This window comes from Artemia franciscana, chromosome 9, assembly GCF_032884065.1.
Source record: "Artemia franciscana chromosome 9, ASM3288406v1, whole genome shotgun sequence".
NCBI classification, from domain to species: domain Eukaryota; kingdom Metazoa; phylum Arthropoda; class Branchiopoda; order Anostraca; family Artemiidae; genus Artemia; species Artemia franciscana.
Genome location: NC_088871.1, coordinates 11,495,546 through 11,508,637, shown reverse-complemented (window position 1 = coordinate 11,508,637; position 13,092 = coordinate 11,495,546). Strand labels below are relative to the sequence as shown.

Sequence of the window (13,092 nt, the reverse complement as noted above, 5' to 3'; positions counted from 1 at the left end):
GACAATAACATTTCTAATCAGTTCCAGCAATGGCTATTCTAGTTATGACTTCTTTTTTTTACAGAAAATGTATATAGTCACGCCACTTTATTATTAGCATTAATCACGATTCAATATAGGGATTTGAGTTCCGTATTTTCAAGAAACTAGTTTTCGAACTTTGTTAGTTGCCTAAGAAGGAGATCGCTAAAACCCATGCTGTTTGTTGTCAATTATAGTTCTTATGGGAATAAACAGCAAAAAAGGTTCTACCTCCTCATTCCTTATAGAAGGAGGTTCCACCTCTTCCTTTATGCCCATAGATCAAACCTAACATCAAAAAACTCAAAAAGAATTTATAAGTACCATAACTAATAAAAACAACCATTTATTTCTTCTACCAGGATTTTATATACCTCATTTTGAGGGGAAACACAGGGGGCGTTAAAAGCTTTTGATAATTCATATAAGGCCATAACACTTCTGGAATATTAATTGTATCTGCATACCGATTCTGAAACGTTTCCAACAAAGCTATTAACATTCTTGGTACTGCACAGGCTGTACCGTTAACTGTATGACAGAAGTAAGTGTCTTCACCGCTTTCATACTTAATATTTAAACGTCTGGCTTGAAAGTCTGTGCAGTTTGATGAGCTACTAATTTCACCGAACATATTTCTGCCTGGCATCCAAGCTTCAATGTCAAATTTCCTGTAGGCAGGAGCACCTAACTCGTGGAGGGGCATGTCAAGTAACTGACAATGTATTCCGTAGGAGGCTGAAAGCTCTGACTGTATGTCGACAAACTCTTGGAGAAGAGCTTCACTTTGTGATATGTCGTTCTTGGTTACACCAAACATTTCTACCTTTGTAAACTGATGAACCCTAAAAATACCAAACCCGGGTTTACTCTTGAAATATGCTCCAACAGTAAAACTATTAAAGTACTTTATATAAGCACTGGCAAACCATAATTTAATATCGAAATTTTTTCAGATCTAGTCTTAATTTTAACAGATCAATTAAGTAAGGAACATCATTTAATGCTGAATTGCTGATAGAATTAGATGCCGGATTTTATTGCTGCTAGTATTTTGAGTTCTTATGGCTTCAGTCAAAAGGCAGGAACTCCTCACAGAAATTACATCATTTTTTCGTTGGTTTAGAATAGGGATGTCCAACATGTGGCCCACCGGAGATTTTTGTGTGACCCGCTAGTCATTTTCACTCCAATTGGTATTTTTTTTTTAGCAAATTTGTTACAAAATGGGAAAAAATAAAATTTTACTTTATCTAATAAATTTTTTGATATTTATGTCACACCTAAACAACCTTTGAACACGATACACTAACTGGTAATTTTTTTTTACCATTTGGTAAAAAACATACTACCAAATTGGGAGTAGATTTTGGTTCCTTTCTATGTTTATATTATTTTTTTTCCTATTTTCGAAGATGAAATTAACGGCTTTTAATTGTTTCTTTATGTACTCATTTATCTCGAAATTTAATAGGTTCTGTGGCCCATTGAATTATTTCAAGTGACAATATGGCTCCCTATTATAAAAGATTGGACTTGCCCGGTCCAGAGTCCTACACCGTTACTTAAATAATTACTGCAATTAATTGACACTGCAAATGACAAAACGTTTCACTTTAAAATTGATTTTAGAATAAACAGAATTAATTAGCTTCTTAATAACAATACCCAGCTGTCAAAGACCATAAGACATTAACTTCCATAGATGCACACAAATAGACATTATGTACCATAATTGTTTACATTATGTAATGTACCATATGTACATAACCATTACCATTATGTTAACTCCGTGTTAACATAAAAATGTTAACACGGTAATTAATAATGGTAATTATATAAATAATGGTAATTATGGTAACATAGTTACCATTATGTTAACATAACCATTACCATTATGTACCATTATGTTATGTACATGTTATTTACATTATGTACCATAAGTATAACCAACCATAAGACATTAACTTCCATAGGTGCGAACAAATCCAATTTAAATCCGAAAGCTGGATATTTAAATGCTTTTGGTTTTAGTTTGACTCTAGTTGTGTTATGTCGAGTTTGCACATAAATTTGTAAGACGATGGCTATGGCTGTGATTATTACATGTTTAATGCCTCGTCTTTTATTGTGACAAGTGCTTCCACTGATTGGCATGGCCATGTAAGGCGTTTGATAAAATCTGTTGAGATTTAAAGAGAAGAGTCTGATCATTCAATTTTTCTTCGAAGGGGTTAAACACATGAAAAAAGTATGTTTAAGGCCTTAATTTTACTGGACGGACCTTGTCTCTCGGCCACAACATTTACGGCCGCAATTTTTCCGGAACGTAGAATGTATATGGAACGCTAGTAGATTTTTTTTTTCTTTTTTACTTAAATCGAATAGTCAAAGAGGAATGTTGTGAAATTTGAACAGAAATTTCAAAGCATATCCATTTTAGAAAATTGCACTGGTGAAGAACATATTTTCAGAAAAAGTTAGGAATCATTTTTTGAGAAGCCAGAGAAAATAGAAAATAAAATCTAGTTGCTTTTCTTAAAAGGCAAAATTTTACTAGAAGATGGAATCTTAGAAGCGAAATCAAAGCTCACATATTAGAACCTCAGACCCGTGCAAACAAAAACAGCATTGAGTCAAATATAGAAAATATTAAAATAAAGAAATAAACAAAGAAAAGAGGACAAACTCAAATATGAAAAAACAATTTAAAATCGTAAATGCAAAAATCACATCAAGTTTAGATGGGGCTAAGCGTTTTAGTGCCGGTTGCAGATTTGAAAGTTCCGATCTTTAATAAAAAATGTAATTATCCTAATCAAGTCTGACAAAGCAGAATCCTGTCATTTTCTGAAAGAAGCTACTACTATTACTACCGTTCTGTCCACTTCAGCTTCATTTCATTTAATTTCAGCTTTAGTTTCAATTTAAGATTATTTACAAAATTATTCAAAGAAAGACATGAAAGCACTTGGTACTGGGCAACTACATATATCTGTCCTAACAGACAAACAAAACAAAGGAAAAGGGATATAAAACAAACAAATTATGACCAACTTTTCTCCTGAAAATATAAAAAAAAAAATATGCAAAAAAGAAAAATAATAACCAAAACAAAACATCTATGAAAAAGAAAGTTACTCATTTTACTATTGAATAAATTGAAAGTGTTCCAACGCCCGAATGCTCTGAGGAAGTGTTCCGAATCAGAGGATCGAGAAATCTGCTCTAGTTCCACATTTGTATTCAGTGACAGGATTGTCAACATTGCGGGTGCTGTGACTATCAAGTGATCTATTTTCTCTATAAAAAGTATAAAATACTCCAGGAATGACACAATTCCAATCCTGATACGAGAATATTCCTGCTTGATAATCTCGAAGTTGTTTAATATCGAGCACTTTGAGTTTGTTAAAACACGCCACAGTGTCATTAACTTTTTTGATGCATCTACCATTACCTCCTTAGAACAGAGGTATTACTTTAGCCTGTTTCTGGGTATCTGGGAACAGATACCCAGAAGTTGTCGAATATCGAGTACTTTGAGTTTGTTAAAACACGCCGCAGTGTCATTAACTTTTTTGATGCATCTACGATTACCTCCTTAGAACAGAGGTATTACTTTAGCCTGTTTCTGGGTATCTGGGAACATTCCTGTTGTTGGGGATACATTAATAATGTTAAGTAGGGAAGGAAGTAGCTAAATAATTTTTGCCTAAATGTCCGTAAAATTCAGACAATCATTCACGGCAGAATTGAATTTAATACCCTTGGCAGGTTTTAAAATCTCATCACCTGGGCATTTTCAAACCGAAACTCATCCTTCTCCTCAGCGAAAGAAAATTTGCTCAATCATTTCTAGCAATGACTGCAATTTTTTACCGATAAATTCAATGGTAATTTGCCACACAGCTATAATATCACACACTTGCGCTCGCTGAACTTCTCACTAAAATAGCTCGTTTTAGCTTGACGTTGCAGAAAGTTTACTCAGTTGATTGCCTCGAAATCAATCTAATTCTGGGTATTCAGAGCTAGTTCTAATAGCATATTTCTTTTATTTCTCTTACTTATGATTTCGTCAGTTATCCATGGTTCTCAAGCTGGCAAAGTTGGGCTCAACATCAGCTGGAGCAAAACGACGATCATGTTTATTGATCCACAGTCATCTCAACCACCTGCTCCTGCAGTCAAAGTATGCAAAAACCAGGTGGCAGTCGTGAAGGACTTCACGTACCTCGGCTCCATTCTGTGGTGATGGATTAGCCGAGAGCGAATTCAACGCACGGATCGCCAAGGAAACTTCCATCCAAGGGAGACACAACAAAACTTGGTGCAACCCTGTTGTCAGCAGCCTCCAAAAAATGCGGATATTTAATGCATCTGTAAGCTCAGTCCTATTGCACGGCGTAGAAACTTGACAAAGAACCACATCGACTTTGAGAAAGTTGGGTGCAACTCAATCCAAAAGACTCCAAAAGACTCCAAAAGATAAGGACTTCGCTTGTAAGATTTTGTCAATAGCACTAACCTCGTTTCCCGTATGAATCCATTTCTCTCTGCACTTTCCGCAAGGGATGGTACAGCCATCTCCTCCAAGTGCCAGAAAAAGACCTATCACGTCACCTACAATTTCAACCCCATGGCCGCTGGGTGGAAAAGACCACATGGTCGTCTAAGAACGAGATGGCCCAATAGTCTTCATCAGTTTCTAAGCAAGGCAGGAATTAGACCTGAAGATGCACCCGCGGATGTTTAAGACCGAATGCCCTGGAGGAGGATGGTGTCTGCTCTCTCTATGATGTCGCCAAGTCGACAGGACAATTAAATCAAGCTACGTCAAGCCATTATTTTCGTGGTTCAGCTTTCTTCCCCATTTCGCTAATAGGAATAAACTCTTTTACAGAGTAGGTGATAAATAGATCACCTACATCATTCCCTAAGCAAGGCGGGAATAAGACCTGAAAATGCATCCGCGGATATTCAAGACCATGTGTCCTGCATGAGGATGATGTCTGCTCTCTTGATGCTGGCGTCAAGTCGGCAGCAGAATTAAGTCAAGTTAAGTCAAACCATAGTTTTCGTGGTTCATTCTTCTTTTCCATCTCTTAATAACAACCCTTTCCCCCATAAAATTATAAATTTCTGGTTAATAAAACAAATCACCTCACACTAATTTTCTTCCCATCTGATAAGATTGGGCAAGCAAAGTGCGATTAAAATACAAAACCGTGCTTACACATAGGTTCAATCTTAAGGTTGGGGGGTCAACAGATTTACAGAGGGAGAAAACGCCTCGATACTGAAATTTTAAGCGATCCTTCCCAAATTTTCTTCGTGGGATTCTTCTTTACGCCAACAATCACAATTACTAAGAAGTACAACTTTTCGGAGTAGGGAATTTAAGAAGATTTTCCTAATTTGGGGGTTGGAAAAAGAGCATCTTCAGGCTGTATATTTTCAATTTTACTGGAGTGAAAGACCTTCGGACTTGAACCACAAAAATTCCTCGGAGTCTAGTCAGCAAAATGGACCATACAGTCGAATTGGTACACAGCCTAGGATTGACTTACGATGTGTGTACCCAACAATCTGTCTTCCTCTCTCATGGTTTCTTGTTCTTTCACCCAGCTTTTTAAGGTGCTAAACTATTTTAGCTGTTGCAGAAGAAAAAAATTCTAACATAATAAAACCCGAACTGCAAAACATTTTTTAAATTATTATTCTGTCAAAATTGTCGTCTTCATATGCCTGTATTTAATTATATCGGGTTAGGTAAAAAAAAATATGTTGATCATAAATTGACATCTCTGCCCATGCGACTGATACATTCTAGATAGATAGATAAATCTATTGTCCATCTGAAAAACGGTACAAGACCAGAAATGGAATAAATAAAAAAAAAAAAAAGAAATAATAACTTAGGTACTATAAAAATACACAAAGACACTTGGGACGAATCACGATGGCAAGGCTACTGGACTCAATTGACTTTTAAAATTCCATCTGAAGCCTAATGAGAGCTGCAATGGGATCGGCAACACCGAACTGACGCGACACTTAATCATCCTTACTTGACTAGCATTATAATCTAATCAAGGTGAATTACTAACCTGTAAATACCCCTTTCATCAAAGGAGCTAGAAATCTCTGCTCGATAACACCGACTAACAGCAGCCAACTTAAGAGGAAGTTCATCAACATTAAGTACTTGGTTTGATAAGAAACCAGCAATCGCCATCTCAGATGTACCTGACAGACACAAGTCCCCATGAAGGCTCGGATCTAGTGTATAGACCTGAAATAAAAACAATCGCTGTCTAACATCAACAAGCCACAATACAAGAAAGAGAAAAAGATTTCTCTCAATACATAAAAGGAAAAAACTAAAGACCCTCCAGCGAAAAGTCGGCAAAAATAGAACTCTTATATAACACTCTTATATAGCTCTTATAGACATCACGCCAAATCCTTTTGGAAGCCTCTTCAAACATCACTTATAGTAAATTAAAACCAATCAACATTTGGGATACTGGACACTGTAACGAAACAAGGCACACCATTACACATCAGAGCAAAAATAAATTACAACATCGTATAGCAAAGGGGTTTTTATCCCTTCCATCCATAAAATACAAGGGGACTACAATATACATTCAACAGGGTATAACGTATAAAGGGAACCTATCTTAAATTTTCGGGCCGAAAAATCCAAGTATACACGACTTACAAATTTACTTGCATCTAAAATATATGTTTGAAAGGCATGCAAAAAAAAACTTGTTTTCATACTTGTTCTAGTCATTTGGTATGGCAGCAAGAAGTGCCATTTTATGGGCTCTGGCCTTTTTATTAGTTTCAAACAAATTTGTCCAAAACTTCTCTTTGACGATTTGTATAAAAAAAGCTTTATACTGACTCCGGTTATGTCAAATTATGAGGTTTGAAGAGACCAGACGGAAGTTATCATGGTTGAAGCAACAGCTGTAACATAGTAAAGAGCTAACCACAGCTGATGCTAAAAAAAAACATTTTTAACACATTTAACGGGCAGCTGAGCTTGCAAAATCACACTAGTTACTCCAATCCAAAGTCAAAGAATTTGCTACTCCAGGACTCATGGCCCCCTCCCGCAGGACTTAGGATTAAAACTCGAACGTACCATCCACTCGGCTATGCCATATTCCTACTGCTTCTATCACTACTAAGACTACTACTAATATTACTACAACTGTTACTATCAGTACTACTTCTACTAGATCTACTATAACTACTGCTAAAACTACTACTTCTACTGCTACTACTACTACTACTACTACTACTACTACTACTACTACTACTACCACTACTACTACTACTACTACTACTACTACTACATTACATTCTGAAACTACTACTACTGCTTCTACTGCTAGCCGTTTTTTTGTCTCTATTCCTTTAAATTATTCGAAAAGAGGGAATGTTTAGTCCTGGATGTGTGTAAAAAGGTAGTTTTCGCCAAAAACAAAATACTGAAGCGTCTTCATTATGAGGAAGACGTCAACTCTCTCTTTTTTTTTTTTTTTTAGTTAGCAAGGTCTATTCTCCAGGAAGTGCAACTGTGGCAACTAAGGTTTCTGGATTAAATGCATCGAATGGGGAAAATGCGCCCATCAGAAGTTTTATTCAAGCGAATAGTCTACGGTGGATACAGCTGGAGGACTTAGAAAGAAATGACGTAATAACTTCAAAAGCAACCTCAAATCCCTTCTGGAACAATCAGACGACCGTCTAGGTGATCCATGAACGTGGTGAGGTAATGACACCAACGTCTCCCAAAAGAACGTAGTTCATTCTTTGCTAGGTTCTTGCTAAGAAAAGCCAAAAACTTTCTCACGCATGGCATGTTTAAATTAGTTTAATAAATATAACTTAAAATATTTCAATTTTGGTTTATTAATCCGCTAATCATTCTTTGAATAATGGGGCCGTTTTTTATCTCTATTCCTTCAAATTATTAGGAAAGAGGGAATGTTTAGTCCTGTGTGTATCTGAAAAGTCTAAGGGTATTGAGGTGAAACTTCAGGGAATGCTGAGCAGGATGATGAACTATATCAAATAACACTATGTGAATCTATAATATCTTAGTAACGTTTCTACTGATATTACTATTGAGAAATACAATCTGTGTATACGCGCACTTGAGCTTGCAAAATTACACTACTTACTCCAATCTAAAGCCAAAGGATTTGTTACACCACGACTCGAGCTCACCTCCCGAAGGACTTAGAATTATAGTTCGAACGTGCCATCCACTCGGCTAGGCCCTATTCCTACTGCTGCTGCTACTACTACTAAGACTATTGCTACTATTACTGCTACTACTACTCCTGTTACTATCAGTACTACTTCTACTACTACTCCAGTTACTACTACTATAAACAATACTATTACTACTGCAAAAACTACTACTACTACTTCTACTGCTACTACTACTACTACTATTATTACTACTGAACGAAATCAAAAGAGTTGTGCATCCAGGTATTCTAAATGACAATGACGTAATACATCGGCAACGGGACAGTGTAGTATGTTAAAAGTTTCAGGGCATGTTGTTGGGGAGGTTGAACCAGATCAAAAAACACCAAATGCTTCCAAGGTTGTCAAAAGGTTGTATCTGTGATATTTCAGGAACAGCTAAGGGTATTTAATTCAAACTTTCAGGTAATGATGAGGGAGTTTTAAATAATAATAATAAAAAAAACATTACGCGCGTCCAGGTTGTCAAAATGGCGTACCTGAAAAATTCTCAGGAGCGGCTAAGGTACCCAGTTGAAACTTTCAGAGAATGCTGAGGAGAATGTTGAACAAATTAAAATATTACTATGCCAGGTCGTCAAAAGATCTTATGTACAATACATCAGCATAGACTAAGGGCATAAATTTGAAACTATGAGTCAATGTTGAACCAAATCAAAAGAAACTATATGTATCCAGGTTGTCAAAAGGGCATATCTGTAATATCTTAAGAATGTCTAAGAGTGTTAAGCTGAAATTTTTAGGCAATGATGAGGGGGGGGGGTTAAACCATGCGCATTCAGGTTGTCATAAGGGCGCACCTGCAATATCTGAGAAATCCCTAATTTATTAAGTTGAAAATTTCAGGGGATGTTGAACTAAATCAAAAGGCACTACGTTCATCCATGTTGTCAAAAGTTACAACATTGAATTGGCAGAAGATTTTAATTAATTCAGAGCTCTTGTTGATTAGACGCTTTAGGCTGTATTGTCCTTTGGATTATAATCCAAAACCCCATTGGATTATAACCCCATTTTTCACAAAAAGGCACACTTCGACTGAAGAAAAGCGTAAGAAAGCAAATTAATATTGAATACTATAAAAATTTGTTAGCTCGATATAGACTATATCCCTAAAATAGCCTAATGGAGTTACCATATGAAGGTCAAAATCATGGCTCGTGAGGGGATCGAACCCACGACCTTCGCGTTATTAGCACGACGCTCTAACCAACTGAGCTAACAAGCCGTTGGAAACAGTAATTAAAAAAAAAGTTTGTGAATCTATTGCGGCAGAAAAATATGTTAATAGAAAAATAATGCAAACGAAACTTCTAAATAAGCATTACAGCTATGCACGGGATCAATTTTCTCGGCACCTAACATCACCTCTTCAATCTTGATCAATAAAAAAAAAGGATTTTCCTACTGAAAGTAAGTAGCAACATTAAAACTTAAAACGAAAAGAAATTATTACGTACATGGGGAAAGCTGCCCCTTCCTCAACCAACCCTCCTTACGCTGAAGTTTTTTAGTTCTTAAAAAAAACTTCTTAATCAAATTCAAGGACCCTAGTATTTGAACGTTTTTTTTTAAAGAATTATGACAAAGTGTCAAACCGTAGCGTAAAGGAATTTTCGAGGAAGGGACAGTCCTCTCATACACGGAAAAATTCCTGTTCGTTTTAAGTATCATTGTTGCTCCTCACTTTCAGTTAAAAAACTAATTTGTTTTTTTAATTTAATTTTTAACCTTTAAATCAAGCCAGGGTAGGCTACATCCCCTGCGTGTAAAATCTTCCCCTAAAATTTCTTCCGATGGAAAATTCCATACCAAAGAAAATTTCCCCCAAAACATCCCATATATTTACCAATATCAAATACTAAATGTGTACAATTGGCAAAGTGCGTAGCTTACAGCCATTTTACCAGGACTATGGGAGGTAATGTCAACCTCAAAGGTATAGTCATTGGACGATTCAAGTGTGCTGACTTAAATGGCTTTCTTGAGATTTTGATCGGATGCTATTAGGGGAAAAAGGCATGGGAAGGGGGCTAGTTGCCCTTCAATCTCTTTGGTCACTTTGAAGAGGCACTAAAACTTGTGATTTCTGTACGCATTGGCTCTTTCCCCATGTTCTATGACCATTGGTTTGACTCTAAAGTCCCTGAGAAAAACAAAAAGAAAAAAAAAATAACATGCCTCCTTGATCTTTTTTATGGTAAAGTTACCAAATCCCAAATTTTTGTAGATAGGGGCTAGAAACCTAGTTACTACCGCAGATTACCGACGGTACTCTCCTCCCAAACACGAGTTAGAGTCGGTCGTAAGTAGCGCTTATTACTTCTTAGTATTTTGTCCTGTGGTGGTGCAGTGGGTTTGATCTCAGGTTGGTAACACGGGATCCAGAGTTCGAACCCAGACGAAGCAGCACACTACAAGACCGACGCAAGAACCTTAGTAGTTGAGAAGAGTCGTTAATCCGGTACAATGCAATGCAATATATGAGCTTGAAACCTCTACAATCGGATTCTCTGATATGAATCTGATGATGAGATTTTCATCTAGATCCTTGGCTTTTTGGGGGCGTTTCCCCCTTTTTATAAAAACAGGCAAATTTTCTCAGACTCGTAGCTTTTGATTTTTAACATTAAAATTTTATGAATTGAATATATTTGGAACTGGCATAAGGATCCAATGCCTTCCATGTCTCTACTGTTAAAAAATTCCGTTTTTTACAGTTTTGGCAACTATTGGGCAGAGTCGCTCCTTACATACAGTTCGTTAGCAAGAAAGGTTGGATTAATGTAAGCTACTAAATGCCATACCCGGTTCAATAGCCACTGAAACACGTGTAACTGAACTCAAAGCAACTGAACCACCACGCAACTGAACCCTCGTGTAACTGAATCCTCATGCAACTAAACCCCATTTAATTGATCCGTTGTGCAACTCAACCCCCATGCATCTCAACCACATTTAACTAAACCCCCGTGTAACCGAACCCCAGTGCAACTGAACCAGAGTGCAACTGGACCACCATACAACTAAACCACCGTGAAATTGAACCCCCATGCAACTGAACTCTCGTGCAGCTCAACCGCCGTACTTAAAGTGGGTTCAAGAACGAAAATCGGACGTCACAAACTGTTAAAGCCAGATTTATTTCTCCTTTTTGTATGTCTATTAATGGGAGTTCACTTTGCCCTGTCACTGTCTAAAGGTCTAGGCGTTTGCTCCCCCCTCTCTCCCATAGAAAACCCCTCCCTAGCAAAATACCCCCTCGAGGAAAATATCTTTTTCCAAATTGGAATATTTTATTTGGGTTCTGTTATTTTTTAGTTTAGGTGAGGAGTGCTAAGGAAAGTGGAAGAAAGGAATTTATCCCCCCATTCTGTGCAAATATGTTCTTCTTATGAAAAATCCTCCAGAAATTCTCTCCCCTCTTCAGAAAATCCCATGCAAAAAATGTCCGTATGTTTCCCAATAACAAACACTATCTGCTAGCAATGGACAAATTACAAAACTTAAAAGGTACTTAAACTTCGGCAATGGGGTTCTCTGATTATTTTGCAGCTAAAGAGAGAGGGAGATGCCCCGTGTATTTTAATGCCAAAACATCTCAACTTTCAATGAGCCTTCGGACAAATACAGAATTATCTCTAGGGAAGAGACGAAAGGAGGATAGAGGTAGACATTATTTATAATCCCCAGGCAGTTCTATTCTTTTTTTAAGCCGAAAGTTATTGGATACTTTTTATGGCACTTAGTATTAACCAAGTGACATATAACAGTCGCCAATTCTGTCGGTCTGTCGGTCCCGGTTTTGCTACTTTAGGCACTTCCAGGTAAGCTAGGACGATGAAATTTCGCAAGCGTATCAGGGACCGGACCAGATTAAATTAGAAATAGTCGTTTTCCCGATTTGACCATCTGGGGGGGGAGTGGGGGCCCGGTTAATTCGCAAAAAATAGAAAAAATGAAGTATTTTTAACTTATCAGCGGGTGATTGGATCTTAATGAAATTTGATGTTTGGAATGATATTGTGTCTCAGAGCTCTTATTTTGAATCCCGACCTGATCTGACGACATTGGGGGGAGTTGGAGGGGGAAAACCTAAAGTCCCGGTTTTGCTACTTTAGGCACTTCCAGGTAAGCTAGGACGATGAAACTTGGCAAGCGTATCAGGGACCGGACCAGATTAAATTAGAAATAGTCGTTTTCCCGATTTGACCATCTAGGGGGGGGGGGGGGAGTAGGGACCGGTTAATTCGGAAAAAATAGAAAAAATGAAGTATTTTTTAACTTATGAGCGGGTGATTGGATCTTAATGAAATTTGATGTTTGGAATGATATTGTGTCTCAGAGCTCTTATTTTAAATCCCGACTGGGTCTGATGACATTGGGGGGAGTTGGAGGGGGGAAAACTAAAATCTTGGAAAACACTTAGAGTAGAGGGATCGGGATGAAACATGATGGGAAAAATAAGCGCAAGTCCCAGATACATGATTGACATAATCGGAACTGATTTGCTCTCTTTGGGGTAGTTAGGGGGGGGGGGGGGAGTAATTCTTAAAAATTAGAAAAATGAGGTATTTTCAACTTACGAACGGGTGATCGGATCTCAATGAAATTTGATGTTTAGAAGGATATCGTGTCTTAGAGCTCTTATTTTAAATCCCGACCGGATCTGGTGATGGGGACGGGGAGTTGGGAGGGGGAAACCTAAAACTTGGAAAACACTTAGAGTGGAGGGATCGGGATGAAACATGGTGGGAAAAATAAACACAA

The 13,092-nt window shown here is 37.3% G+C and overlaps 2 protein-coding genes and 1 non-coding gene across 3 annotated transcripts in view; 1 reads left to right on the top strand and 2 right to left on the bottom strand.

The window, feature by feature from the left end:
- Window positions 1-13,092, top strand: part of LOC136030997 (synaptotagmin-4-like) — a 340,989-nt gene that overhangs the window by 166,127 nt on the left and 161,770 nt on the right. The gene's annotated exons all lie outside the window — the stretch shown is intronic.
- Window positions 352-13,092, bottom strand: part of LOC136030998 (serine--tRNA ligase, mitochondrial-like) — a 44,332-nt gene continuing 31,591 nt past the window's right edge. The window contains exons 3-4 of the mRNA XM_065710159.1: window positions 6,135-6,319; window positions 352-866 (exon numbers count right to left, since the gene is read on the bottom strand). Coding sequence (XP_065566231.1) covers window positions 377-866; window positions 6,135-6,319 — 675 coding nt within the window. The 3' untranslated portion in view covers window positions 352-376. The remainder of the gene's footprint in view (window positions 867-6,134; window positions 6,320-13,092) is intronic.
- Window positions 9,477-9,550, bottom strand: Trnai-aau (transfer RNA isoleucine (anticodon AAU)). The gene has a single exon. It is a non-coding gene; the product is annotated as a tRNA-Ile (tRNA).